Raw genomic sequence first — 26,183 nt, 5'->3', positions numbered from 1 at the left:
TCCCCAGGCAACCTGTGCCGGTGCTCTGCTGCTCGTGCTGTGAAGAATTTTTTTTTTACTTCTATCCAGTTGAAATTTCCCTTGTGGCAGCTCATGACCACTGTCTTTTGTCACTTCACAGTCCAGGTCCACATTTCTGAAACCTGCCTGCTGAGTGCTGGAAGAGTGTGGTTAGATCCTCCCACCACCTCTCCAGCAGAATTACACACAGTTCCCTTGGTCTCATCCATATTTCATGTGCTCAACTCCCTGAACTCAGTGTCCCCGATATATCTCTCTAACATAATTGCTGTACTTTGCCACAAATTTCAAGGTCAAATGGTACTTTATGCATGTGTAGGCAACAAGGTATTTATTTTAAAACTGTTCATTTACTTCAGAGTTCAATCTTGAAAGACTCTTAGCTGGACAAAGCAAAGGGACTCTAAAATGCACATATTGGGGATTAGTGTTAAGATTCTTCTCTGCCCAACAAAGCCATTTAACAATCTCCAACCCTGCCAGAATTGTTAATGAAGGCTTTTGACCCTGTTGATTGTTCTGATAATCTGCTGAGAACTGGATGTAGCCTTGAAATTCCCCTTCACAGGACTGCACAGGCAATGCATGCTGATTCTGGAAGGGCTGTTACTTTGAGATCAGTAACAGGAAGAATTTCCTCTATGTCTAGCTGCTGCACTTTTTTATTTTTTTAACTATAACAAAAATGAGAACACAGTTTGAATCTTCTGTCAAGATCCATTCTGATATCAAACAATTTGATACACGTTATAAATGGTTAAAAGTGCACGTGTTTCTGTCTGTGCAAAGGGAACTCTGACAGGAATTTTTGTAAAGACTTCTGATCTTTTTGCAGCAGGGATTCCTTATTTGTATGCTTTCACATGTTTTGTTTTTATAAATTCAGAATATGTCTGTAGTCACAGTTTCTCTTCCTAGCCCCTTGTTTCTGTATTCTATTTCTCTATTAAATTTCTTTTCTGGCTTTATTTTTATGAACACCAATAATAAGTTTCTATTCCAAATTTATTTTTGTGAACACCAATGAAGTAAAAGAAATGGCAGACATCTTATTTTGTCTTTTGCTGTATTTTTCAGAAGCAGAAGCATATTTTTCTATTTGCCTTTGATAGTTATCTTGGTTTTTTTAGTGTATTGAGGGTTTTTTTTATTACTAACCCCAGTAGTGGATATCATTCTTTCATGATAAATGCATTTATTGCATCTTATCTTGTCACTTTAGGGTCTGTTTCTGTGATAACAGAAGATCAGAAGTTGCTCATTAACAGGCGATAGGTTTGTTATTTCCTGTCTTTGGATTTGTCTTCTGGCTCAAATTTTCAGACTTGAAATCTGTCATTGTCTTCAGTGAATCTAAAACACAGAGTATGTGACTTCTGTTTGTGGGTAGCTAACTGCTCCTGCCTTGAGGTATTTTTTCCATATGGGAATGAGGCTTTTTTAGGTCTTTTAAGAAATTACAAATGACTATCTCTTCCTCCCTATTGCCCCCCAACCCATGTAACTTCCCCTGTGATTCAAAAAGGGTGTGTGGTTTTTTGTTGGGTTTTTTCTTTTTCTTCCTTCCCCCCCCCCCCCCCCCAAGGCAAAATCTGCTGCCTGTGCATTGTGAGATATTTACAAAAAATGTTTTCTAATGCTCTCTAGCTTGAGGAAATAGCATGAAGACGCTTGAAAAGTTGGCATTTGGAATTATAGAGGGTAAAGTCATGATGAGGATTGAGCTCCTGATACCAAGGTAGAGATGGATCATGAGGGACTTCAGAAATAATGAGCTTAATATTTAAATAGACAATGTATGGACAAACAGGGAAAAGAAAGAAGGACAGGTAGAATTGAGATAGATGGAAATAATACTAGGGAAGCAGATAGCTAGCAGCTCATAGAGCTCCTTAATTATAAGTGCTTTTTATAGTATTGGATGACTGTAGGTCCTGTAGAGTCAGTAAGTGAGGCTGGGAGGTAGCAAGAGAAGATTGCAATATCATTGCCCGACATTGGTAGATTTTCTTTTTTTAGTAGTTTTATTATCTTGTAAAAAAGTAATGTTGTTAGGCATTAGGCTTGTATTTTAAAGGGCAAATTAGTTTTGCTGACAGTATGTTTTGATCTGTATTCTAAAGCAGAGCTGTCAGCTTTCTCACCAAATTTAGGCTCCTGGCTTAGGCAAATTATAAACTATACCTCTCTCCCCCTTGATATTCTGAATTGGCAAATGAGAAGCGATTATCTTATCCTTTTTTACCATCTTTATGACATTTAAGAAAGTATGTGTTTAATATCTTTCCCTTTTTGCACTCTGTAATGCATATCTTCTCCTTTCACAGCTAGAAGGCAGCTAGCTCTTCTTCCAAAGCCCATAATGGAAGCACATGAACTGCAATAGAATATGCATGAGAAAGAAGATAATCTGTCATTATCTTGTGATGGCGTGTTCTGTTTTTTCTTTCTCTCCTGCTCCACCCATATTGGGCTGTTTACTTCACCCTCTGCTTTAAACCTTGTCTGTTTAGCCCTTTATCCAGCTGAAGGCAAAGGGGATAGGAACCTAGAGTTGCATCACGGTTTCTCTGTGCACTTTTTTTCCTTGTAGCAATTAAATAGGCTTTTCCATTTGGGCTCAGGAAAAGAATCACATGGTCTTTATCCCATAAATGCTGTTGGCTTAACTAATTTTACAACAATGGAGAGTGAAATTCTTACACAGGGAAAACGGAACATCTTGCAGTGCATATGTCTTGAAATGTGAAGTCTGAAAGCATGTCTAAGTTATTTTCCACTTCATTGGTGATTTAATTTCATTTGATCTAGTACCATATTTAATTAATTTATAACTATTACTTTTCTGGTAGACAATTATAAATATAGTCTGCCTGTATTGTGTTGTGTAAAGTATTTGGAAAAACTGTTAGGTTGTCTTGGAACACTAATGTTGGGGTTAAAATCTCAGCATAAACTTGACAGAATATTGCATACCTTTCTGTGGGTGCTAAGCCAGTTCAGTGAAAAAGGAGGAAGGCCACTTTTAAGGGAAGTCAGTAACACAAATAGGCAAATAAGAATTAAATATTTTGTCAGAAGGAAATTGATAATATTTTTTTCCTCTTTTTCTATTCTTTTAATTCCAGTAAAGCATCCATGTATTTGTGCTTAACTGCTGGATTGTCAGCGTTCTGTGATGCATGACCTTTGAAATAGGTAGTATAGTAATAAAATTACTCTTCATATATGAAACCTGGAAGGCTGCTGAGTGGAAGTTTCCCTTTTCATTTCAAATTACTCTATGCTAAAATATAATGTTCCATTTCCATTTTATTATTGTAGTAGAGACAGGGTTTTTTTTTTAAGTGGGTGGTGTTCTGCCTTTATATGTCTGACCTGTATAATGTTATGCCAAAGGAAATGAGAATGGTTGGGCATGTATTTGGAGAAGCCAAGAAATTTTAAAGTAATGATGCTGTAAACCACAGGTTGGCCTTCTGGTGTGGCCTTTGCAGTGTGAAACTCTTTTTGAATTTTTCTTAAGTTTCTATTTATAGTTCAAATGTTACATTTGTATGCAATTTCCCCCAGTGTTTTATACCATGATGACTGGTAAAGACTCTGGCCTTCCCTTGAATATGCGTTCTTTAACATAGTTTTGAGTTCATACATATAAAAAACCCCTAATACTATATCTATCCTTTCTGATACTGACTAATGCTTCATTTTTTTTTCCTTGTAGAAAATGTTCCAGAAGAACTACGAGAACCATTTTACACAGACCAGTATGACCAGGAGCACATTAAACCACCTGTTGTTAACTTGCTGCTGTCTGCAGAACTCTACTGTCGTGCTGGGAGCCTTATTCTCAAGAGTGATGCTGCAAAACCACTTCTAGGTCATGATGCTGTTATACAAGCCCTGGCACAAAAAGGCCTTTATGTCACTGACCAAGAAAAGTTGGTGACTGAACGAGATCTTCATAAAAAACCAATTCAGATGGTGAGTGTTTAAAGCTTGTATGTTATGTTTCTTCTACTCTTCTGTGTACTCCCAATAACTACATATCTGTCTTTTAATATGCATCATTGTTGAAGTATTTTTCTCAAGAGTTAACCGTGATTCATTACTGGGAGGCTCGTGATTGTTTTGGTTTGTTTTTTCCATCTCCTAATAGCTGTCAGTGCAGGTGTATTTCCTCTGTACTAATGCTTGAAAACACCTATCATTCTACTTAGTTCACGTGTTACATTTTTAAATATAGCAGTGACAATATGATCACTTTGATTCCAGTTTTTACAGCACTGACTCTCAGTGAATATTTCTGTGGTGGAAAAGTGGTTTGAAAATAGATTGGTGGTTCTTTTCCCTCCTTATAGAAATCTTTGGTTAAAAGCTTTAAAAAAAAAAAGTTTTGATGACATAGGCAATTCAACCTAATAACATTCAGTAGTCACCAGATATGTATTAAGTCAATGTAAAACACACAACAATGGTATATTCTTTTATGGAGACTTTTAATAATATGTCTTTGCTTTATACAACTGCTAATTAAAACATTAGTTCAACAGATGAATGATTGTATTACTAAGCTCCTAGGTTGTGCGTTTTTCTTCCTTGATTGGAGCTGAGTAGAAAAAAAAAAAATTTGTCTATAAAAAGGATGGCTACATATGGCCAATCCTTTCCTCTAGGTTGTTTATAAATTAACAGTATGCTAGAATAAGATTCAACTATATTTAAAGTGAAGTATTTAAAATTATTTTCACCTCTTTGTTGTTTAATATTTGGTATAGAAAATAAATTAAGTAAACAAAGTATGAGACTACAAAGGTTGAGTTGACAACTTCTATTCTAATATAGAACTTAAGCTTGCTCATTTGAAATCACGAGCAAATTTTATTGTTATATCAATGGAACTAATGTTCCTACTATACTTGGAGGTATTTATGGCACAATCTGGTCTTTTTGGATTAGAATACATTGGACACAGGGAATAAAATGTCTAGTAGAGAAAGGACTTCTACAAATTTTCTGTCATCCATTAGCTGAATCTAGGCTTTGCAGTCTAGTTCTCCCAGAGTCTTTTTTGTTTGAACCTACCCTCTGGAGTTGGCTGACTGCTCTATTTTAAGTTCTTTGATACTTTTATGGTCAGTGACCTGTAGCTGCTGCTAGAATAGAGGTGTGTGAAAATTAATACAGCTATGTTTTTATCGTCAGCTTATTAGCAACTTGCATTTACTAACATGTAAGAAGACTAACAAGTATTTGGCAGAGTATGACTAGAGAGTCTCTCTTATTTGATCAGCTGGTATCAACTGATAAGTTGCAGAGGCTTTATAGGTGTGACATCAAAGCTACTAATTAGTAATTAATGATTTATTCCATACAGTGTTGCCAAGAAGTATTAGGCCTCTTAGTTTGCACAAATGTTTTTTTTAGAAGTGGCAGTAGTCAGTTACTGTGATATAAAGACTAAATTCTTTACATCCACTTTGTTTTTATTTTTTGAGAATTCTTTCCTGCTCATAGAATGCTTAAGATCTGAAGATAGAAATATTTCAACAATAGTAATAAAATTAGTCAAGACACTTTTTCCTGATGATTAAGCTGTGATCACTGAATGCAGATAACTTGAGATTTTGCCAGTCTCTTTTTTTGATCTTGATATCCTTTTTAAAAAGGAGAACTCAGCAAAGAACAAGTGGCATTTTAGTAAAAGAAGTGGTGCACAGCAAATAAAAGACATACTGAAGTGATACAAAACTTGCAGGACACTTGCAACAGTCATGGGTGGTTTAGGAGTAAGTGTTTATAGTCTTCATAGAAGTCAAAGCATTTAAGAGGTTAAGAAGCAAGCTTCCTGACTGCTCCTGTTTTTACAGAACTTAATTCTGTTCTTGTCTCTGAAGGAAGATAAGGTTACTGACTTGCATTTATGTGCCTATGGTTTTCCCATTTGTTTTTTTTTTTCATTTGATCCCTTTCTAGAGTAGTTCTAAGAGGCATCTCTTTTCAGAGTTGTCAGTTGAGAAAATGTGTCAGTATTCTCTAGTTTGGTTTGCTGATCTTTAATTCAGTAATTAATGTTGCTTAAGATGCATTTCAATAGCAATTTTGTATTTCCCCTGTGCTTCAGGGGAAAGTTTGTGTCTTTCTTTCCTGTGTTGTTTAGGTATAGTCCAGCAAGTAGTTATTCAAGCATCAGTGTCATAACAGTTGACATGCCCCGATTCCTGCTCTGTCCAGGTCACTTATCCCCACTCCAGTACCAGCAACAGATGAGTGTACTGATGCTGTTGAGTTAGTTCATAAGCAGCTGGGCTGTAACAATGAGAGGGAACACTGGAGCAGAAACACAACTGGCTTGGGCAGAAGGGCAGCCATGTCTAAAACAATTGCTACCAAAGAAATGGCTGTGAAACTGTAGTCTCAATACTAATATTCTGAACCCAAGAGCTTTAATTTGTCATGCCATGCTCACGTCCCTGTGCAAGTTCCTAGCAGCAAGGCTACACTTTAATTGCAAGTCTCAACCTTTTTCCTTATTATACAATTAGCGAAGTTGGCAGAGAATTTCAAATCTGGCTGTTGCGGTATTGACAGAGTCTTAAAATTATCCCCTTGATGTCTTCCAGTACCTTTTCCTAGTGTTCCATATGTCACAGTTTCTACAAGTCTTATATATCCTGTTTTAGAGTATGGAATGATTTTTCTTTTTCAATTATGTAGAACAGAAAGTTTGCATATGTAATTAATTCATGTGTTCCTCTGGTAGACCAGATTTTGTTAAACCTATGTTCAATCTAATTTTGAGTAATTTAATAGAAAATAGTGTGGTATTCTTTCTCTTTGCTAGCCTGTCTTCCCCGTAAGTAGGGGAAAGATGTTGGTGTTGGTTAGAGGACATTTATTATCTGCTCAGATGTACTGTGTTTCTGTAGCTGGAAACGGGTGATTTATATTATAAAATGAAACTATGGAAAAAGATTTGAGTATAGAATGTTTTAATTTTGCTTGTGCTCTATACTGCATGTAGCTGCGGTCAACAGACGTGTACTCTGTTCATAGCGGTGATGGCTGTGGTGATTGATTTATTTGGCATGTGACTACTTACTAAAGAAGGCATGTCACATTTTGGCCTTCTCTTTTTCTTGGATAGCTATAACTTAATCTTTTTCTAGGAAGCACTTTATATATCAAAGTCTTTGAAAAGTCTAGGTAATGGACGTGTTTCTTTATGCACTGGGGTCAGGATAGATGGTAGTTTTCTTATTAGTCCTGACTGACTTGGCCGCATTAGTATCTAATTTGAGAAGCTGCAAATTTTTGTGTCTGTATGTGTATATCTGTATATACACACATATGTGTATGTATATATAAAAATTAGTTTCCTCCAGTGGAATGGGATTAGAAAAGAGGCACTTAGAAAACTAACACACAGTAACAGGAGCAAAGGCTTCTGTTAAAGGCTCCCCTGTGTAGGGGTGGGGAAGTCCATGTCTTATGTTTGTTTTTCTGGTAAAATTGAAAGCTAGGTTATTCTTCAGGTTTGTTCTGATTTAAAAACTTGTAATTGAAACTGTCTGTTCCTGAGAGATTGCATCTTGTGATAACACTATAGAACTATTCAGTGGTACCTCTATTGCTGTTCTCCATGTATTGCAAGCTATTAAAACTTAATTCTATGTTTATTTTTGTTAAATCTTCTTATTTCATAGGATCCTCCTGTTGCCTTTGTTTTTGGTAGGGGAGCAAAAGAACCAAATACCACATTATTATTCTCCAGGTTGAAATTCATATGGTCTTGGCTCTGCTACATTAGACTTTTAACAGTGCAGAAATAGTCTACAGCTTGGAACTGAAACAGGGTTGAACCAAGAACCAGAGTGTTTTTCTCCTGAAAATTATACTTTAGGTCAGGAGTACAAAAGGAATTACCTGATGCTTAGAGTTTATGAAAGCTAAGTTGCAAAAATATGAGCAAAGTTACTTATTTCAGTTGGCAAGTTCCAATTGCATTTAAAAAAAAAAAAAAATCTGTCTTAAGCAGGCACTTCCATATGGAAATCATATGTGAGATTTTGACAGGCTATAGAAATCAGAAATAGCTTAAGAATTCAGCATGGTTCTGATAATTATGCAATAATTTTGTTTTAATGCTTCCAGATATAATATACATAGATCCCTGTTCAAGTCAAGATTAACTTTTCTATTTCCCTGTTTATTTATCTTTTTTAAATTTTACATTTATTTCATGAGCCAAACTGTCTTAAACCTTCAAATGTCAGGTATACAAGAGGAAGGCAATTTGGATTTTTTCATATTTTTTCTCATATACATATTTGATCTCTTTATTTTTAAAAAACATATATATCTGTTCTTACAGGTAGAGACTTTTAGACAAGTTTCTGCATTATGCCAATAATTTTATATCAACTGAATAATGTATTTGACAAGCCCAATCCTTTTATGAGAATTCTAATATTTAATCAGGCTGGCCATTTTGTATTCATATGCTGGTGATCTCTTTCAATTTGCCTCAAGTGGAGGGAAGAATAAACAGATTCAGTGAGGAAGTAAGAAATGCTTTCCCTCCCCCAAGTCCCTGCAATGCGCTTCTGCCATTTGGGGAAAGGAATAAAGAATCAGAATCTTCATTCTCTGCTGCCTGATACTCTACAGCGAAACTGAAGTTGCCCAATAATTACCCAGGCTGTGGACTTCTGTACTGCCCAGTCCCCTTCCTAATGTGGCAGGCCCAAGACCAACTAAATTTCAAGCTGGAGGGGTAATAATGTCAAATCTTAAAAACCTGTTTAAAACCAGTGTGTGTTGAGGGGTGTACAGACACAGTAATGTTACAGACTGTTACCAGATTTGCACCAAAAATCTATTTTCCTGCCCTTATTGTTGTATATTGATAGAGCACTTTCATCTGACTTACAAAAAAAGTTACTATCTTGCAAGGTCTCTGGAAAAAAAAAAAAAAGGCAGATTTAGTTCTTAAATAAAATTTAGCAACTAGAAAAAGGTTAGAGAATACCCTGTATATAAATACTATCTCCAGGAAAATATGCCAGACTTTTAAATATTTCTTTGTATCATCTTCTCAATATTGGAAAATATAAAAACTGTACTAAGCATAATGCAAAAGTGTAACTTCTGTGTAAATTTAAACTCTAATTTGGAAAAATACTGTTGCAGAAAAATGTCAACCAGCTGAGCAGCTACCTTAAACTTACACCTATGTATAACTATTTTTGAAAAGTACTATCATTAATCGAGAAACACTTAAATCCTCCATATGCTTCCACAATTGTCAGCCAAGATGCGAAGGGAGTGAGAGACTCTAGCAAAACCCTAGCAGTAAGTCCATAATAGCTGGTAGGATTAAAATTGTTACCTTCCTAATTCTGAGACGTAATTTGTGTGTATGGGGTTTTAATATCAAAAGTAGTGTGCTGTCATCCAAATTGTTTATCCATTTAGCTGCAAATTACCTTCTTCCTTGAAGATATCTTGTGTGAGAAAGTCTGGCAATAATTCTCTCTGTAGCAGTTTGTAAATCTGGACTATAACTGAGTTATAATTAGGTGTGCCTGTATTAGCTTTTTAGTAGTGATCAGGAGTGCGCTTTTTGAGGGAAATCTCCATATTTCTCCCAGTTACTGCACTTCTAGTTTACCTTGTGGAGTCATCTCAGGGAACATGAACTCAGTTTCTTTCAGCAGCTAAATTGGAAGATGAGCTGTAGGATCAGAGCTATGGTAGCCCACCTGCCAAAGGGTGGGCTCATTTCACAGGACTAGAGTAGAGCTGATTTAAGTGAATCACCTGAGAAGGGAGTAGGGGCGATTCCTGGGACCTTTGCACCAGTTTTGCTTTTCTGTTGTACAGTACTAATTGCTAAGTTAGTCATAGCCAACAAAACTTAGGTGGAAGGAAGAGGGATTGATAGTGCTGGTTTTGTACCCGTAGCCAGAATCTGCGTCTCTTTATGGATAAGACAGCAGACAATAAGTGGTTAACTCATCCTGCAATCCAGATTTTTGGTGTCTCTGATAGACTGCATTCATTTGAAATGACAGTCCCTCTCATCAGAGGAGTATTTATCCTTGACGAAGGACTCCAGCATCTCACCCAGTTAGCTTGCAGCTACATGCTGCAGCCTCTGCATTTTCATGCTGTAGAATTCCTTTAACTCCATAAGGCATCAAGAAGTGTACTAAATACTTCATAGAACAAAGAAATAAGATGTGGCTTCTGCCCTGAAGAATTTTTTTTTTCTGGTTTTAGGCATGATGTAACAAGTTTCCATTCCTGTGCTATTGTGAATTACTTGTTAGATGAGGACACCTAAAAAGAATTTGCAGTTACTTGACTTGAGCCCAGAGATACCTGATTTGTTAGTTAAAATACCAGACTCTAATATTAAACTGACTTGTGATATTTAAGCATCTTGCACAGTAGTACATTTCACAGAAGATTAAAATAATAAGCAAATATAGTGGTGAAACAGAACCCGAGTTTAGCCTAATGTGCCTCATACAACCAGTCAGCTGTGGCTTTGGGCTGGGATAATGTAATCTTTTGATGTTCCATATCTTTTGCTCGATTTCTGCTGTAGACACTGGGTTTCAGACTCATCTCTTCACACACATTCCTTGTAAGGTTCTCATTTGCTTGAAAACTTGAAAACAGTGATCCAGTATTTTTGCTGATCTTACTGTGTCAGATACACCATCTCACTATAGTCAGCATCGCACAAACATCTATTTGACATAGTAAAGCAATGTGGATACCAAACTCTCTCAAGCACAAGGTGCCAGTTCGTGCTTTGGTCACAGTAACTGCTATAACTCTTCATAGAAGTTTATTCTGCTTTTACCATTTTAACTTAGTGTCCTGTTAGCTTTTTTTCATGCAGCTTATGTTGACTCATAACCTGGGGATTTTGTTTTGCCTGCTGCTTGTTTTTAATTATGTTTGTCTTGTATGTAGAAAAAGCTTTTTTCTGCATCATGTAAATAGCAGCAGTGACTTGGGATGTGTTCTACAGTAGATTTGTCTAGAATTTAGCGTGTGCAAAACAAAGGTTATCAGTGTGAGTCATACTAGGGGTTTTTTTTATTTCTGTAATTTTTTGGGACTGAAGAGTGTCTGCAGAGTGAATCTAGGCCTGCTCCTTTTCTGAAACTGAACTCTGACTGATTATTTGCTACTAATGCCATTCTTTTGCACTGTAAATTATTAGCTTGGCTGCAGTGAAATTGAGTTACCTCTGTGTTTCTCTGAGCCAGTCGAAAGAAACTGCAGATGAAATAAAATTACATAACTAAATTGTGCTTACTTTTATTCATATGTATCTTAGCCTACAAATAGCTGAAAAGCAAAATTGCAGTAAAGGACCATTATTTATTAGAAAGATCTCTTGTGGGAGAAAAAATATATTTGTTCTTAGAGCATTAGTTTTGAAATCTGTTTAACAAGGACTGTCTGCAAATAAAGGTAGGAATTAACTCCAAAAGATAATGTAGATATCTCTATCAGAAATTTGTGGAAGACTTAGGTAACCACAAAGTCCTCTGCAATACCCTTCGGGTTTTCATGGAATGCTGTCTGTTCAACTTGTGCGGCAACTAATGCAGAAGGTAGCAGAGCTACTGGCACTGAAGTTACGTTTGTAAAGAATCCAGAGCAGGAATTCTTTGCTGGTCCTTTCCAGCAACTCTAGTGCTAAAAAACTGATCCCATCCACTTGCTTTCATGTTTGCAACTCTCCCCACAAAAGAAAACTGGAATGATGACAGGAAATAAAGTGAACGTGTACCTCAAGAGAAGGTAGTACCTCATGAAAGGCATGAGACTGGACTTCAGGAGAAAATAAAGCAGTGCATCATTCTTGACTGTTGGCTGTCTTGTTTACTTCCTTGCTAATTAGGAAACACGGAGTGCTGTGAGGGCTGAAAAAAATAGCTGGTATTCTTCTGCCTTCAGCAAACTAAAGTTTTGAACCAAAGAGCTTCTGATTGTATTCTTAGTTAGTGTTCCTGCTTATGCTGCTATTAACCTGGGGGGAAAAGAAAAAGGGGGTGGGGGTTTAATTAAAAAACAAAGAAAACAACCTGAAAAACAGACCAAAATAACCCACTCCTGAAGCCCAACAAGGAAAAACAGTTAAAAGGGGGTATAAATTATGAAATAAAGATGGTATGAATTAAAGTCTGTGAAGAATGCCAGATACCATGTAGAAAATGCTTTCTAAACAGGTCAGGAAGTATTTTCATTAAACTTGAAAGAAACATTATTTTGTTAAACACAGTTTAAGAACACTTTCTTCCTGTTTCAACAGCACTGTTAGTGTGGTTCAGCTTTTGGCTGTTGGTTTGCTGCTGTGAACTTTCTTTGTATCTCTTTAAATATGTGAAAAGGTTATTTAAATAAATGTTTAGGAATGGTCTTACTTCTGCTAGGTTAAGTATATTTTGGAGTATAGTAACTAAGCTGTTTAGAAAAAGAAGAATCTATGAATTATTTTACAGACTACCTAGAAGGTATTTCTTCATCAGTCAGTTTATTTAAAATATGCTAAGAGAAATGTTTCTTAATACGCTCCTGCTCGATAGGGGAAAGCTAAAATCTTGCATGGTTGTAGCAGGCAGTTACTCGGTTAAGAGCACTGCTTTCTTCCTATTATGGAAAATAGTGAGCTGCTTTTAGCAGGAGGTGTGGGTCTGTCATGTAAACATAAGGAGAGCTTCACTACCAGCTCTGTGTAGTACATACACACAGCAACAAGAGGACAAAACCACACTGACTGTTGAAGGAATATACTTTGTACTCCCCATAATGCAGCAGCTGCTCCAATATAGTACAAAAGAACACTGCTAATCTGCATTTGTTAATCTGCACACATAAACCTGGCAATCTGCCTGCATTTATCAGCAAAGAGCACACTCTGTCATCACAGTAGATGTATCATAACATTAAAGTCTTTGTTCTTACAGACTCTGTGGAATTTAACAACATTACAGGATTTTATTTTTTTTTTCCTGAAGTTGGAGGAACAAAATGTTGTAAGTTCTCCATAGTATGTCTGGTCTTTTTGTTTGACACTTAGGGAAATGCAGTAAGTAGCAGTGTACTTCAGTCATTTATATGAACTGGTAGCTTTTCTATGAACTGTTAGGTTTATATGAACTAGTAGGAAATTCTATTACCTTGCAGAAATGTATCTCCAAACTACCCAAAGCAAAATCCAATAGAATTGGTCCTATGTAAATAAAACCATTTAAGACTAGTATTAAAACATTATCTGGTAACTTGTTAAACTATTTAAGTTATAAATTGACTGTAATAGTGCTCTTTAACAAATTGACTGTCTACTATAAATGTGGAAGACTTTCAGCTTTCCCCCATCCATCAGAAGGTCATTAGGAAGGGTATCTCACAGTATAATATGTTTCTTCGCCTTCCTGAACCATGAATCGAAGACCAGTGGATAAATAGTAGTGTAGCAAAGTGTAGCAAAGTCTACATCAGAAAGCGGTCCTACAACTTATTAATTTTTAGAAGATTGGAAAAAGCTATCTTTATCACAGTTTATATAATCATTTAGCAGTAGCTAGAGATCCAAATCAGTCAGTTGTCAAGACTGATGACATCTCTCAAAAGTTGAAATGGCAAGAGCTCTTTATAAGCTTTAAGTTGGGTGTTTGGAACACTATTTAGAACACCTAGCAGTCAATATTTATGAAATAAGGATATACAATGTGAAGTGTGTATTTAAATTTTTTTAACTGTTTGGTTTGATAAAGAAATGGCAGGTTAAAAATTATTATGAGCTTTAAAAGAAGAAAAAAATACAAGAAAAGCACAGTGATTATGTAGATATTGGGTAAGCATGTAATGGATCAAATTAACTTTCTATGATGGAATTATTAAATGTATATAGTATGTAATATGAAATCTCATTATATAGGGACACTTAAGTTTCTTAAATATGAAATGTAGGTATCTGTTTTATTATTAAAGGATACAAATATATTTTGAAGTAAATTGCACAGTGGCATTTGGGCAACAAACCTACTGCAGTAGGTACCAATTGAGTGCTGTTGAAAACAGCTAGAAAATGCAATTTGTATTATCAACAGCATTTGTTGAGAGGTTTAGTTACAAAAGTTGTACAACCTTACCCCCTTTTTACTGACACTGGCCTGCTGACATACAATTTATAAATTAATCTTTGAGGTTTGGGGGCAATTTATTTTGCCATATCAGCAGTCAGAAGAACCCTAGCATCAAAAAGTCTCTTTTTCTTGAATTTCTTTCTTAAATCTTTTCTGCAGTATCAGCCCCTTATTTTGTGCTGTTTACTATGAACATGAAGAACAGTTTATTCCCTTCCTTTTTGCAGCAGCCTTTTATGTGTGGGCAGGTAACGTCTCTCTCTCACTTTGTTTCCCAAACCTTATCTTCATTCCAAATGTCCTCCATTTGGTGCCAGTCTTTCTTGACAGGTTGTGCTGAAAACTGGACCCAGGATTCTAACTGGGACCTTGTCAAGGCTTGTAGGGCACAACGGGTACTGGTGCATTTTTTGCAAACTAGAGTCTGCAGTTGACACACACCTGTATGTCAGCTGCGTCTCGTGGCAGCACGATATTCATTGTACGCTCACTTTCAGGTGGTTATACTCTCTAACCTCAAACCATGTCCGCTGATCAGTGATTTGCTTAGATGTTCTCCACTCTCATGCAAAAGGTTAATAAAGACTTCTGTCTGACTCTTTTCTCCATCATATTAAGATTATTTTGAAACTGAATATACCATATATTAGTGACACATACTTTGGTGGAAAATACCCTGTGCTTGATTTCTCTTCTTAAGGGCGTGCTGTGAGGGAATAAGCATTTGTAAAAGCTTCCTGGTCTATTACATAGAAAGAATTCTGTAAATCTGGGTGGTATGTTTCTGTGGTATTGTTTTGTGAAGGCAGCCAGCTTTTATAAGGAGCTCAATTCACTTTTAAGTGATGTGTTACATTAACACCTTTGATGCTCTGTGCAAAAAAAAAAAAAGTTTAGCGTGAAATACAGGACTATGGGGGGTTATATCCTAATATGTAAAAGGGAAACAACGGAATGGAGAAAATGTTGAGGGAAAGAAAATTCAGTTCACAATTTTGAACAGGTTTTACTCTTTTTCTTTTTTTTTCTTTTCCCTTACCCCTCTTCTTAACTCCCTCACTCCCAAAAGCAAAACCAAACCTGTCTAATGATATTTAGAAGTTCCCTGTAAAGACATGTTTGTGTATGTGAGGTTAAAAAAAAAAAAAAGGTGTGACTGCCCATAGAAAGACTGTAAGTTAAGGTAATTCAGCATATCATTTTGTCAGGGAAGCCTCATAACTTCTGTGTTGCTGAATTATTTATGGTAAAATGTATCTCGTAGGTAGGTACCTGCAAAGAATGAGACTATTCAAACTCTTGCTTTCCATTTTTCTTCAGCAAGAGGAAGAAATACAGAGAAAACTTAACTTATGTGGTTGGGAAGTAAAACAGTATGGTAGTGATGGAGTTGATGAAGAAAGATGTATAGATACTAGCAAAGAACTGCTAGAGAGAAGAAAATCCTGATGCTAAAAGTCCTAGTCAATTAATTTACTTACTGAACTTGCGATCAGTTTTAGTACAGTAATTAGGCTATAATGGCATCAGTCAAGTTACTCCAGTGTCTTCTAAGGTGTTATGGTGTCCCCAGGTACTCTTTAGTACTTTTTTTTTCTTTATTGTTAGTTAGCATCATGAATTGTATTTTCTCTAAGTCAGCACATGCATATGCCTGAAAATTCTTATTTTTCCAGGTCAAAGCTTTGGGGAAAAAAACAATCCTGCTAAAGTACTATGTACTTTCAACAACAACAACAAAAATACGCATATGCCTCTACGCATTGAGGGATAATTTGTCTGATTTTCCGAGAACATAGGGAAACTGAGAACTTATGTAAGCGGCTACATGTGGCTTGGTATTATTGGCTTGTACTGATTATGGGGGAGGGAGAAGGATAATACAGCCTTGTTCTAACAAGATCTAATGTCTTAATGACTTAAACACAATTATGCTCTTATCGTACATATGGCTGTAGTGTCAATTATTTTACATTCCTTTTCTCAAACAACTTTAAACCTTTCCTTTACTAGAGAAGATAGTTCCTTTCTGATTACTATAGCTTAGATTTTTTTCAGCTAAGGTGGGACCTTCCATTTCAGTGTGGCTTATTTGATTCTCTTCTTACCCTCCCAGATTTAGAGGGAGAACTGATCACTCTACTCCTCTGATTAATCTTCTTCCTTAGCTACCTTTCCCACAAATTTTGCATTCTCTTCAAACCTGATAAGTGATGAGTTTTTCTTCCAGGCCACTGGTAAATATAGTAAGAGATGGCGAGCTGATAACTCATCCCTGTGGTGTTTCTTGGAAAATGCACCTATTTATTGCTGGTTCTGTGCTCAGAGCTGCATTTTCAGTTTAGTTGACTAGATTATAAATCAGTTTAATGTATACAGCATTAAAAATTTTATTCAATCAGAATGTATCAGTATGAAGTTAGATGCCTTGCACTCATAGGACAGTCTTACACTTTTCAGTTACATTTATAAGTGAATTTAAAAAGTGGCTTATGTTCTATAAATTCATGTTTTAATTAGCATTATCTTTTTCTTATCTTTTTCTTATAAATCAAGCTTCTTGTTGACTCTGAAATTATTTTGCATAAGATCAGAAGAAGGATGTGGGGCCTTAAAATTATTTGTATTGTCTGTTGACTCTCAAAAAAAAAAAAACCCCAAACCATTGTTTAATTTCTTCTAGTCTTTTGGAATGTCCCCAGTGTTCTTAGAGTTACAGAAAGAATAGCTCAATATGTATAGAGAGCTCCTCTTTAAATCCTTTTGTAATTTTTAAAATATAACATTTTTTCTTTCCTTATTTGCTCTAGACTCTGAGATGAAGATGTAGGTTATGCATGAAATTGTCAGACTTGCAGATAATCCAAAGGCTATCAATAATTAATATACTTTTTAGAAGACTGAATTTTAGGACTCTCTTGAAAAAAGTGAAAGATACTAGTATCAGCTTGTAGGCCACTATGTATACTCATAAGGGAATTGAGATGTTTCTCTGTAGGCCATTATTTCTTATCCTTAAACACAATGAGTGTCCTCAGTCATCAAAGAAATGAGCTACTAGCCATCTTTTTAAGGCTGAAACCTTGGACAGCAGCACAAAAGACTACCAGCGCTTACTGTCATTTAAAAAGTTCCTACATTCACTGGGGTGATAACTGCATGTCTCTCCTGCCAGTTACATGACTTTTTCCTGTATGAAGCTCTTGGTTCATAGTTATTTTTAGAGAATAATTAATCTTAGCTACCATCTTGATGAATAAATTAAGGTTAAAATCATGCAAGACTGTTTTCATGTTATTTTAAAATATATTATTTTTTGACCGTATCGTCCCTTTTGTTGTCTTATCCAAACTGTAGTCCTCTAGATTTTTTTCTTTTCCCCCCTGCTAGGTATTTTATCTGGAAAAATACCATTCTTCCAGTATAACCACTGACTAAATTTGCCTTTAAGTTTTCCTGAAGGCATACACTGCTGATTTCTTTTTCTTTGCGTTGCTTCTGTACCTTTCCCATCCCTTCTTTGAAAAGAATTTAAAATATTATCTGAATTTGCAAGTTTAATCCTAGTCAAACGATATTTTGTTTTTGTCTTTTGTTCCACTTATGGATGGCCTATATCTATCTACTACTGGTTATTTATTTTACAAAATCTTTCTTGTACAAGTTTTTACAAGCATATTGGAGATAGCTGCTGGACTAGAGGATAGCGAGCCAAATTCACTCCTTTGCCAAAGGAAAGGCTGAAGTGCAGACCAAATAGCTATGGACTCTGAGCTTCCTTCCTGAGTCAGCACATATTGAGAATAGTTCAAGAAGGCCCTCAAGATGTAGGTCAGGGAAAATGGGAGAGATTAGAGGGCTCAGGATGGGAACTGGATCTTTTTGGGAGACTTAGTGATAGCTGGGTGGGAGGAGAAGTGAAGTTACTCCTGAGACAGGAGCACACAGTCCATCAATCTACAAAGCTTCATTGTTGTAGAGCAACTTAACTTCTTTCCACTTTCCTCCTTTTCGTTACCAAAAGATAACCAGAGCCAAGTGCTTGGAGATGCTTCCTGAAAGTGCTTCAGTTATATTATCCAAAGGGCATCATCAATCTGTGACAAACCCAATAAAGCAGAGACCTCCAGATCTGTGTGTAGGCATGGTGTGATAAAAGCCTATTGCCAGGAATATCTCTTTCCAGAAGGATGATAATTTATTTTTTTTTTCTCCCACAGCACAACTCCCACCTCTCCTCCTCTGCTTCTTGCAATGGCATCAGTGTACGTGGTACTTTACAGATTAAAATAATACATTGCTAATCTGTTGGCAACTAGACATGCCATTATCTCTTACCTTATTGTCATAATTTCTGGGGGCAAAATAATGGATTGTGATTAAAACAGGAAAATACTATACTAAAGAAAATTATGGATTATAATAATTGAACTTTTAAAATTTTATTACTTAATGTTAGTCTAGTTATACATTAAACTAATACCAGTGACTAGTATTACACTAAGTTCAAATGGAATTCAGTGATAAAGTGTTTAAACAAAGGTTAGCTTTGAGAAGTAACAAGGTGAAAATGAAGTTCTGTGGTGCACAGCTCAGGAAAATGCCTTCCTTTTGTAAAGTGTTGGGTTGCTGTGCACTGTATGAGGGGGAGAAAACCTTTTCTTCATTCTTATTTTTTAATCGGCAAAGTACAGGACCTACAGAACAAGGAAATTGCTTTTCTTTACAAAATTGGCACTAAAGTATCTCCAGGACTTTATTTCATTGCACTGCCAGCAGCATTGTAACTAAAACAGTAACAGATGAGGGTCACAATTTGCTCTTCTCTAAGCCCTTTTCATTAGAATAGCAGGTCCCTGTACAGGAAGGATTGATTGGAAGTCTTCTATTTACAGAATAACTGACACTTCCAAATGGGAATATTTGTTGAGAGTGTCAGAGGCTTTCAGAGAATTTAATCTTAAAGTATTGCTTGAGTATGAGGAAGAAAAATCTTCAAGTGAGGAGCTGGTTTTTTCACTAAACATTGTCTGAAGCCTGCAAATATAATAAATACTGTCTCAGGGTGTACATTTTCCCTAAGAAAAAATGTTATGTAAATCTATGTTAAGATACTTGAATTACTAGAAAATATAAGTGAATGTGTATCTCAGATTTTATCTATATTTGACCTGAAATGGATATTACCAAACTTCTCAAATAAGATCTACTATTAGAAGAACTAATTTCAAAATAACAACAGAATTGTACTTTGTCTGGCATTTTAATGTGACAAATATTTTAACAATTGTGCAAAGTTGCACAATGCACCTAGACTTTAAAACTGTCACTCAGTTTTCAGTTGAAAAGGCTGAATGTTTTTATGTAGATAGTATTTATTAAAACAACATACCAGGTTATTTCCTTTTATGAACTTGTCCGGTTTTATTCCTACTGAAATTGACAATTAAGTTTTAGTACTTGTTTAAAATGTGTTTACAAATACAGTGACTACATGCTAATCACTGTTTTCTACAGTATTTTTAGCAGAGGAAATTTCAAAGAGCTTCATCCATAATTCTTAAAATGTTGAGGCTGTTCTTCCTTTATAACATCTATCCCACAATTTCACTTGTTTTCTCTTCTTTTCATCCCAAGCTCTGACATTTTTCTTTGAAAGAACTATTTCACCCTTAGGTTATTTCTTTATCTAAAATCCATTTAAATCTAATACAATATATAGTTAATAGAAAAAAATACTGTCCAGTCAACTTACTCTGCTGCTTTTGTCTCAGTCTTAGGGTGCGAGCTGCGTGATTCAGGGTGGGTTTCTTTTCAACGTCATGATAATGCTGAGCATGTGATAGATGCTACTAGATATAAATTAGTGATTTGCCAAATATTTTAAGTAGATTTCTCTTAGTTTTAGAATTTTTCAGAAGGTTAGTTTTATAACATCATTATGACTGTTCCCCTAATGTAATGGGGTAGAAAAGGGAAAAAGTGACTTAGGCTTTTACCTGGAATTGATGTCACAAACTAATTATACAAACAAGTTCTCTGCTTCTTGTCCTTCTATCTCTTATCTAAAAATATCACCTTTTCCCTATACATTGAAAGTAATCTAACTCGTTGGAGCCGTCAAGATATGTGCACTTTGAGTGGAAATTTATTTTACTCCTGTAATTTTAAACATTAGTTTTTGTTACGAGTTGTTTAACAACTTTTTAACTTCTTAAAGTTCAGTATTCAGTCTCAAAAGTTAACTTTTGTACTTGAGGCTATGAAAAAGCATGTCACAGTAGACTCTGTTATATATTTACAGAAACTGTTTTTGCAATCTTTTACATATTTCAGATGCCTTTTTAGAGGATGCAATTAGCTGCATTTGCATAAGCAGTTTGAACCTGATTATATATTGAAAGCTAGATGATATTTTGAGGTGAAATTTGAAAGCTTGGTAGGTCACTTATTTTTCCGTGGATTAGATTGTTGTAAATTTCAATATACAGTAGATGGTGGTTAAGGTAGGGAGGGCTGCTTACTATTTCAGGGAAATGTTTATTAAATTAATCAAATACAGAATAAAATCTGGAGACTGAGTGACAGGACTATAAAATTGGGCCTATATATATTTATTTAGTATTTATTTATTTTTGTGAAAGAATTGTTTGTCTTTATCTCATCAAGCAGCATGTTTTACTGTAATTGTATAGCAGTATATGTGCAAATATGAATAGATTCACTACTATATTTTGGCAGTACATTCATTACCAGTAATTAGGAGAGAGTTTAAATTGTTTCATCCAGTGTCTTGTTGAAATACCGGGGTGTAACAGCAAGTTTTCCTGTTGGATCAGGGTAACAGTGGAATGAAAAGGTCCCAAGTTTATAAACAGCTGAACAAGACTTGTTAGGCAAATGTCTAGAACGGTAAACAACTGGTGTTTGTAATGATTGATTACTCTATAAAAATAATCTGTTTAAAAACTAATTTTTTAATATAGACAACAGTATCTGTAAAAACTAAATTGGAAATATTATTTCTATATCTTACTGTGCCCAAGAAAAAGTAGAAGATCAGTGGCGATGCCAAATACTAGAAAGCTAGGAAAAGCCAGAGTGACATTTTCATTTGTAGTCTTGGGACTCTGGCAAAAGTGTAATGTTAGTCTCTCAATATGATAACCTGTCTCATTCACAACCCAAAGGGATAATGCTGTTTGAATTACTGATTCATTCTCATTGTTTAAGACCTGTTGTAACTTTATTTACTACATGCATTCAAAGCTACTCTGACATCTTATTCCTATAGATATATTTGTGTGTGTGTGTAAATGTGTAGATATAAACAAATATGAAAGAGTGTTATTGGGCCAAATCTACAAGTAGGGAAATAAGACATTAAGAATGTAAAGAGCCTTAAGTTTTAGTTCATTTAGCATTAGGTAGCACTTCTAATACATTAAAACTGGCTTCTGTTGACTTTTTACTATGGCTGCAAAATGAGGTGTCACTACTTCTATGACAGACGAGACCATCTGAAGACAAACATCCAGAAGTTAAAGATCACAAAATTACTGAACATAGGAGTGAAGCTGTGAACATTCAGCTGGCTACCAGGGGGCTTCCGAGAAAGTCATGAAATCTTTTTTGTTTGTGATTTTTCTTTCCCTCCCACCATAATCTTAAAACAGCAATAAAAACAAGATCTGAAATCCTGTTGCATGGAATTAGATGAGCATGCGCTTCAGTCATCATCAGAACTTGTGGATCTGTACTATTTGATTTAAGGGAGTAACTGGAGTAGTAGGCTATCATATGCCATCTATATAGATGAGAAGCATTGGCAGATTGATATTTTGCATACCCTTAGTGGTGAGACTTAAGGAATCTTGTGTTTTATATCAGCTTGTTCAGATTAGTATGTTTTAGTGACTACATGCTTGCTTTGCTAGGGCCAAAACCTAATTTTTCCAGTTCATGTCCCCATCCTATAACATTCTTTTCACTTTTGCTCAAAACCCAAAGAGTTAAGATAAAGACAGCAGTCAAAATAACTTTTACAGTCTGTCATTGATATACCTGGAGTTGCCAAAAGAATGTGTAGTTTATGTAAAGTATAGTCAGTTAGGGATTAATTCAAAAGCCTTTGTAAAGGTCATGTTAATGAATGACAGAAGTATTTTAAATAGTATCCAAGTAAAAAGTTTTGAAGAATCACTATTATCATGCCTTTTCTTTATTTTGAACCATTTCGTAGTTATAGTCAAAGCTGTTTGGTAGATTGGTATGGTCAAGTTGGCTGCCAGCCAGCCTGCAGCCTTTTCTGCAGTGGATGTGGGAAACGAGTATCTGAACAGCAAACTGTTCAAAATGCTTCCTGCTACAGCTCTAACATCCCAGCATACAGCCTGATTTGCTGCTCTCACGCCTGGGTGAAGGATGGAGCTGGAAGCACATTTCCTGTTGTGTGACTGCACATCCTGGGATGGTACCAGGAAGTTGCAGGCTATAATGCACAGAGAAGAAAGGACTGAGGGATGTTAATGTTCCTCTTGTCTGTGGTAGCTGCTCTGGTTGAACCTCTCTGTGCTTGTTCATTGAAAGTGCAAAACTGATGTTGTTTTATCTTTTTTTCGGTATGAGTAACTTGCATTGAACAGCTACTTTCTCATCTGCAAAAGGCACAATCAAAATAAAGTGATTTGGATTTGATACTTCATTTTGAAGTACCTGAACTATATAGCAAGTGTTACACCATATGCTTTTTGATGGTCAGTATTTATTTTGCACCCAAGTGCAAAGACAATGAACAGGAAGGGTGCCAGACACAGTAGAAAGCATGTGTACTGATATGAATATTCCTATCAGTTTATCTTAATTGTTTTTATCTTTTTGTAATTTTTCTTTGCAGCAATATGAAAATTTGAAATTGTCTTTATGAAATGAAACTTACTTTATTTAAAGTGATGATTACAGGTGCATGTATGGTTGATCTTCATCAATAATAAAAGCTTGTGAAATAGTTCTTCAGTCATCTGAGATCCCTGACTTCTGTACCTGTACCTTTCATCTGTTGTGGGATAATAAAATAATGCTTTAAATTAATATATCCTCTGTAGCTGCATTTTATATACTAGGTACACGTTGCTTACTGGAAGCTAAAATATCACAGGGTCCTCTGTTCAGGGAGAAACCATGTGTACATTCTCTTGTAAGCTTGGCATTTGTCTAGCCGGTGTTGTTTCTTGAGGCTCTGTAGTGCCTCTTTGCTTTGCTTGGTGTGTGTACATATGTATCCAACATACAACTTGGAAAAGACTTTTTATCACTTTTTATCATAGTTTTTAAGTATTATGTCTCAAAATAGCAACTATTCTGTGTTTGAGGATGAATACAGTGAGCTGTATGTCCACGTTAGGAATTATTTGAAAAATAATTACAAATGGTGTGTTTAGTTTTAATGCAGGTTAAATTTATTAAAATCTACTATTTGAATGTTTCAGCAGGTTTTGACTATGCCTGGATATAAACAGTGGAAATATAACAGAAGTTCTTTTGGAAATGCATTCTTAACAGTAGATACTGTTAAGAACGGTAGGGAAAAATCCTGTGCCAAAGAGGTAGCTATACATGATAGTTCACTTTATAGTCACGTTTCCCATAACATAGAACATATGACTGATAATACTGCAAAATGTTACAATTCAAGTGGAAATTACCTAAGAGAATGGCAGTAAAGAAGCAATTATAATGAGTAACCTTTATAATCTGGAGCAGCAAAGACATGAGGCAGAAAAAATAAATCAAAGTATTCTGGAGAGTAACATAATCTGTTTTCTTGTTCTACTTGGAATGAATATTTAATAGCAACTTCAAAAAAAAAATTGGGCAATTTTAACACTTTCTTGTGATGTTTCTTGTAATCTTGATTACTATGAAAATGCTGCAAATGACAAATGCACCAAAGGACTGATTAGCATCAAAATCTGTATCACTTGGCATGCTAGTGCATGGTATTTGGGGAGTGGGTTTGTATTACTTAATGGCTGTAAGACTAATGAGTTTTGTCACCTATGGAAAAGTATAGGAAATAAGCAAATAAAAATCCTCATTGTTGTTTATGATAGAGTAAAATATTGAGAAATGAGAAACCAACTGAGCAACAACAGTTAAGCTTACTGTTATACTTCCTATATGGCAGAGTAATTAACATTATTAAGCAAACGCCGAAGTATCTAAACTATGTTTTAAAGTACATTTTAAAATATTGACAAGTTTTAATTTTTAATACAGATTAAGGTCTTCTGCCCAGTCTTTCATATCTATAACCTGTACTGTAAGAATTTTCTTTGGCAAAACTGCTTACTGATTTGGATTTATCCTATGTTTTGGATGATCAGGTAGACACTGTAAAGTATATTGCCTGTTACTTGTGACCCATAAATGTGCTGTGATATTTCTTTAGTGAGAATTATATACCAGCTTTTCCAATAGTGTCCATTCCATCTTGTACTATCACAATATTCGATTTTTAGTTTTTGAAATACTACAGATTGACTTGCCTGTGCAGGCAGCCACCTGTTTAGGTTTGATAAAATTTTCCTTTGGGTATTTAGGTAACATAAGTTACCTATACCTGTAACATAAGTTACAGATACTGCCTTCAATTCTGATATAACATACTTGAAGCCAATGATTTTAAATTGGTTGCTAAAATGTCCAGTAATGTGTCTCACATGTAGTTCAGACAAGTTTCTCAATGATCATCCTTTCCCATTTAAGGATTATGGGATTACAGAGTTTGGATGCTTGAAAAGAAAGAACAGATGTCAGTCCATTTATAATTTTAATGAGAAGGAGGTATGGAAAAAACCCCAAACAAACCACAAACGAACTTAAAACACAGAGCAAAATGAGGCATTCAGAAATTAAGAAAAAATCAGGAAACAACAATTTCTGATTTTCTTTGCTTTATTTAGTCCAATCAAAAAAATCCATCAGTGAAATTCTTGTGGCAGTACCTCTCCAGAGATTTTGGCCTGGCTTGATGTCATTCCTCTGCAGTCCTTACTATTCACACCACCTTATTCTCCAATTCTTCCAAACAGAACTGTTTTCAGTTTCTCCAAACGTTCAACACCCAAACTGCCCAGCAAAGATTTTTGTCCTGTGGTTGTACTCTTTTGACTGACAAAATAGTGTAGCTAATCAGTCAAACTGCCTGACTTGCCAGGAGTCGCATGCTTTTAAACGCACTACACCCCTACCTGTCATTTGCATGGGGCCTGTACTGATCCTTCCATGGCAGTATGTGGCACTGCTGATGGAACTTAATGTTTACAGCTGTTGGTCTCTGAATCCATCATTTAAGGACATCTATAAAATACTTTCCTTTCCTGTTCCTTCCCTCCTTTCGTCTCCCCTCCTTTTCCCAGTTAACAAGGTGATTTAATAGTTGAGGTTCATGTATGGGGATCATTCCTTTTGCTGAAGCAAAGATTTCATCATTATGCGAAGGGCTTGTGTGGTTTCTGGACAGCATGCGCTGATGTATCTTGTGCTTGTAGCAGAGGCTTCAAATAATACTATTTGTATTTAGTGCTGTTCTTGGAAGCACAGCGAATACTTTCTAGTAATCGCCATCTTAAGTCATTGAAATGTCTTATTTTGAAAATGAAAGGATAGGTAGGAGTTACCATTTTTCATGTTTCTGTATTGTGTTTTTCTGTTCAGCTGTTTTCTCTGTTTTGTTTCATTTATCACCCTGCCCTCTTACTCAGCTTGCCTTCATTGGGGAGAAAAGGAGGAGTGATATTTTGCCAAAGAAAATAGTTGTTTACTACAATGTGATTAGGTTATTGCTGCAACTGACTTTACTGTTTTGAGAGCTACTAATTATGCAGCACGTCCTGGAATAACATTATGAACCAAAAAGGCATGAGGAATGAGAACATGATCCTGTGTTTTGTTGTTTTAATCTTTCAGTAGACTTACAAACTG

At 35.6% G+C, this 26,183-nt stretch overlaps 1 protein-coding gene across 5 annotated transcripts in view; it reads left to right on the top strand.

Annotated features, from left to right (window-relative positions):
• Positions 1 to 26,183, top strand: part of CAMSAP2 (calmodulin regulated spectrin associated protein family member 2) — a 92,857-nt gene that overhangs the window by 9,128 nt on the left and 57,546 nt on the right. For all 5 annotated transcript variants that reach the window (XM_072866525.1, XM_072866529.1, XM_072866527.1 and 2 more), the window contains one exon: positions 3,746 to 4,005. In XM_072866525.1, coding sequence (XP_072722626.1) covers positions 3,746 to 4,005 — 260 coding nt within the window. The remainder of the gene's footprint in view (positions 1 to 3,745; positions 4,006 to 26,183) is intronic.

The sequence above is a fragment of the Ciconia boyciana genome, chromosome 7 (genome assembly GCF_034638445.1).
Source record: "Ciconia boyciana chromosome 7, ASM3463844v1, whole genome shotgun sequence".
NCBI lineage: Eukaryota > Metazoa > Chordata > Aves > Ciconiiformes > Ciconiidae > Ciconia > Ciconia boyciana.
This window is presented reverse-complemented; position numbering and strand designations above follow the sequence as displayed.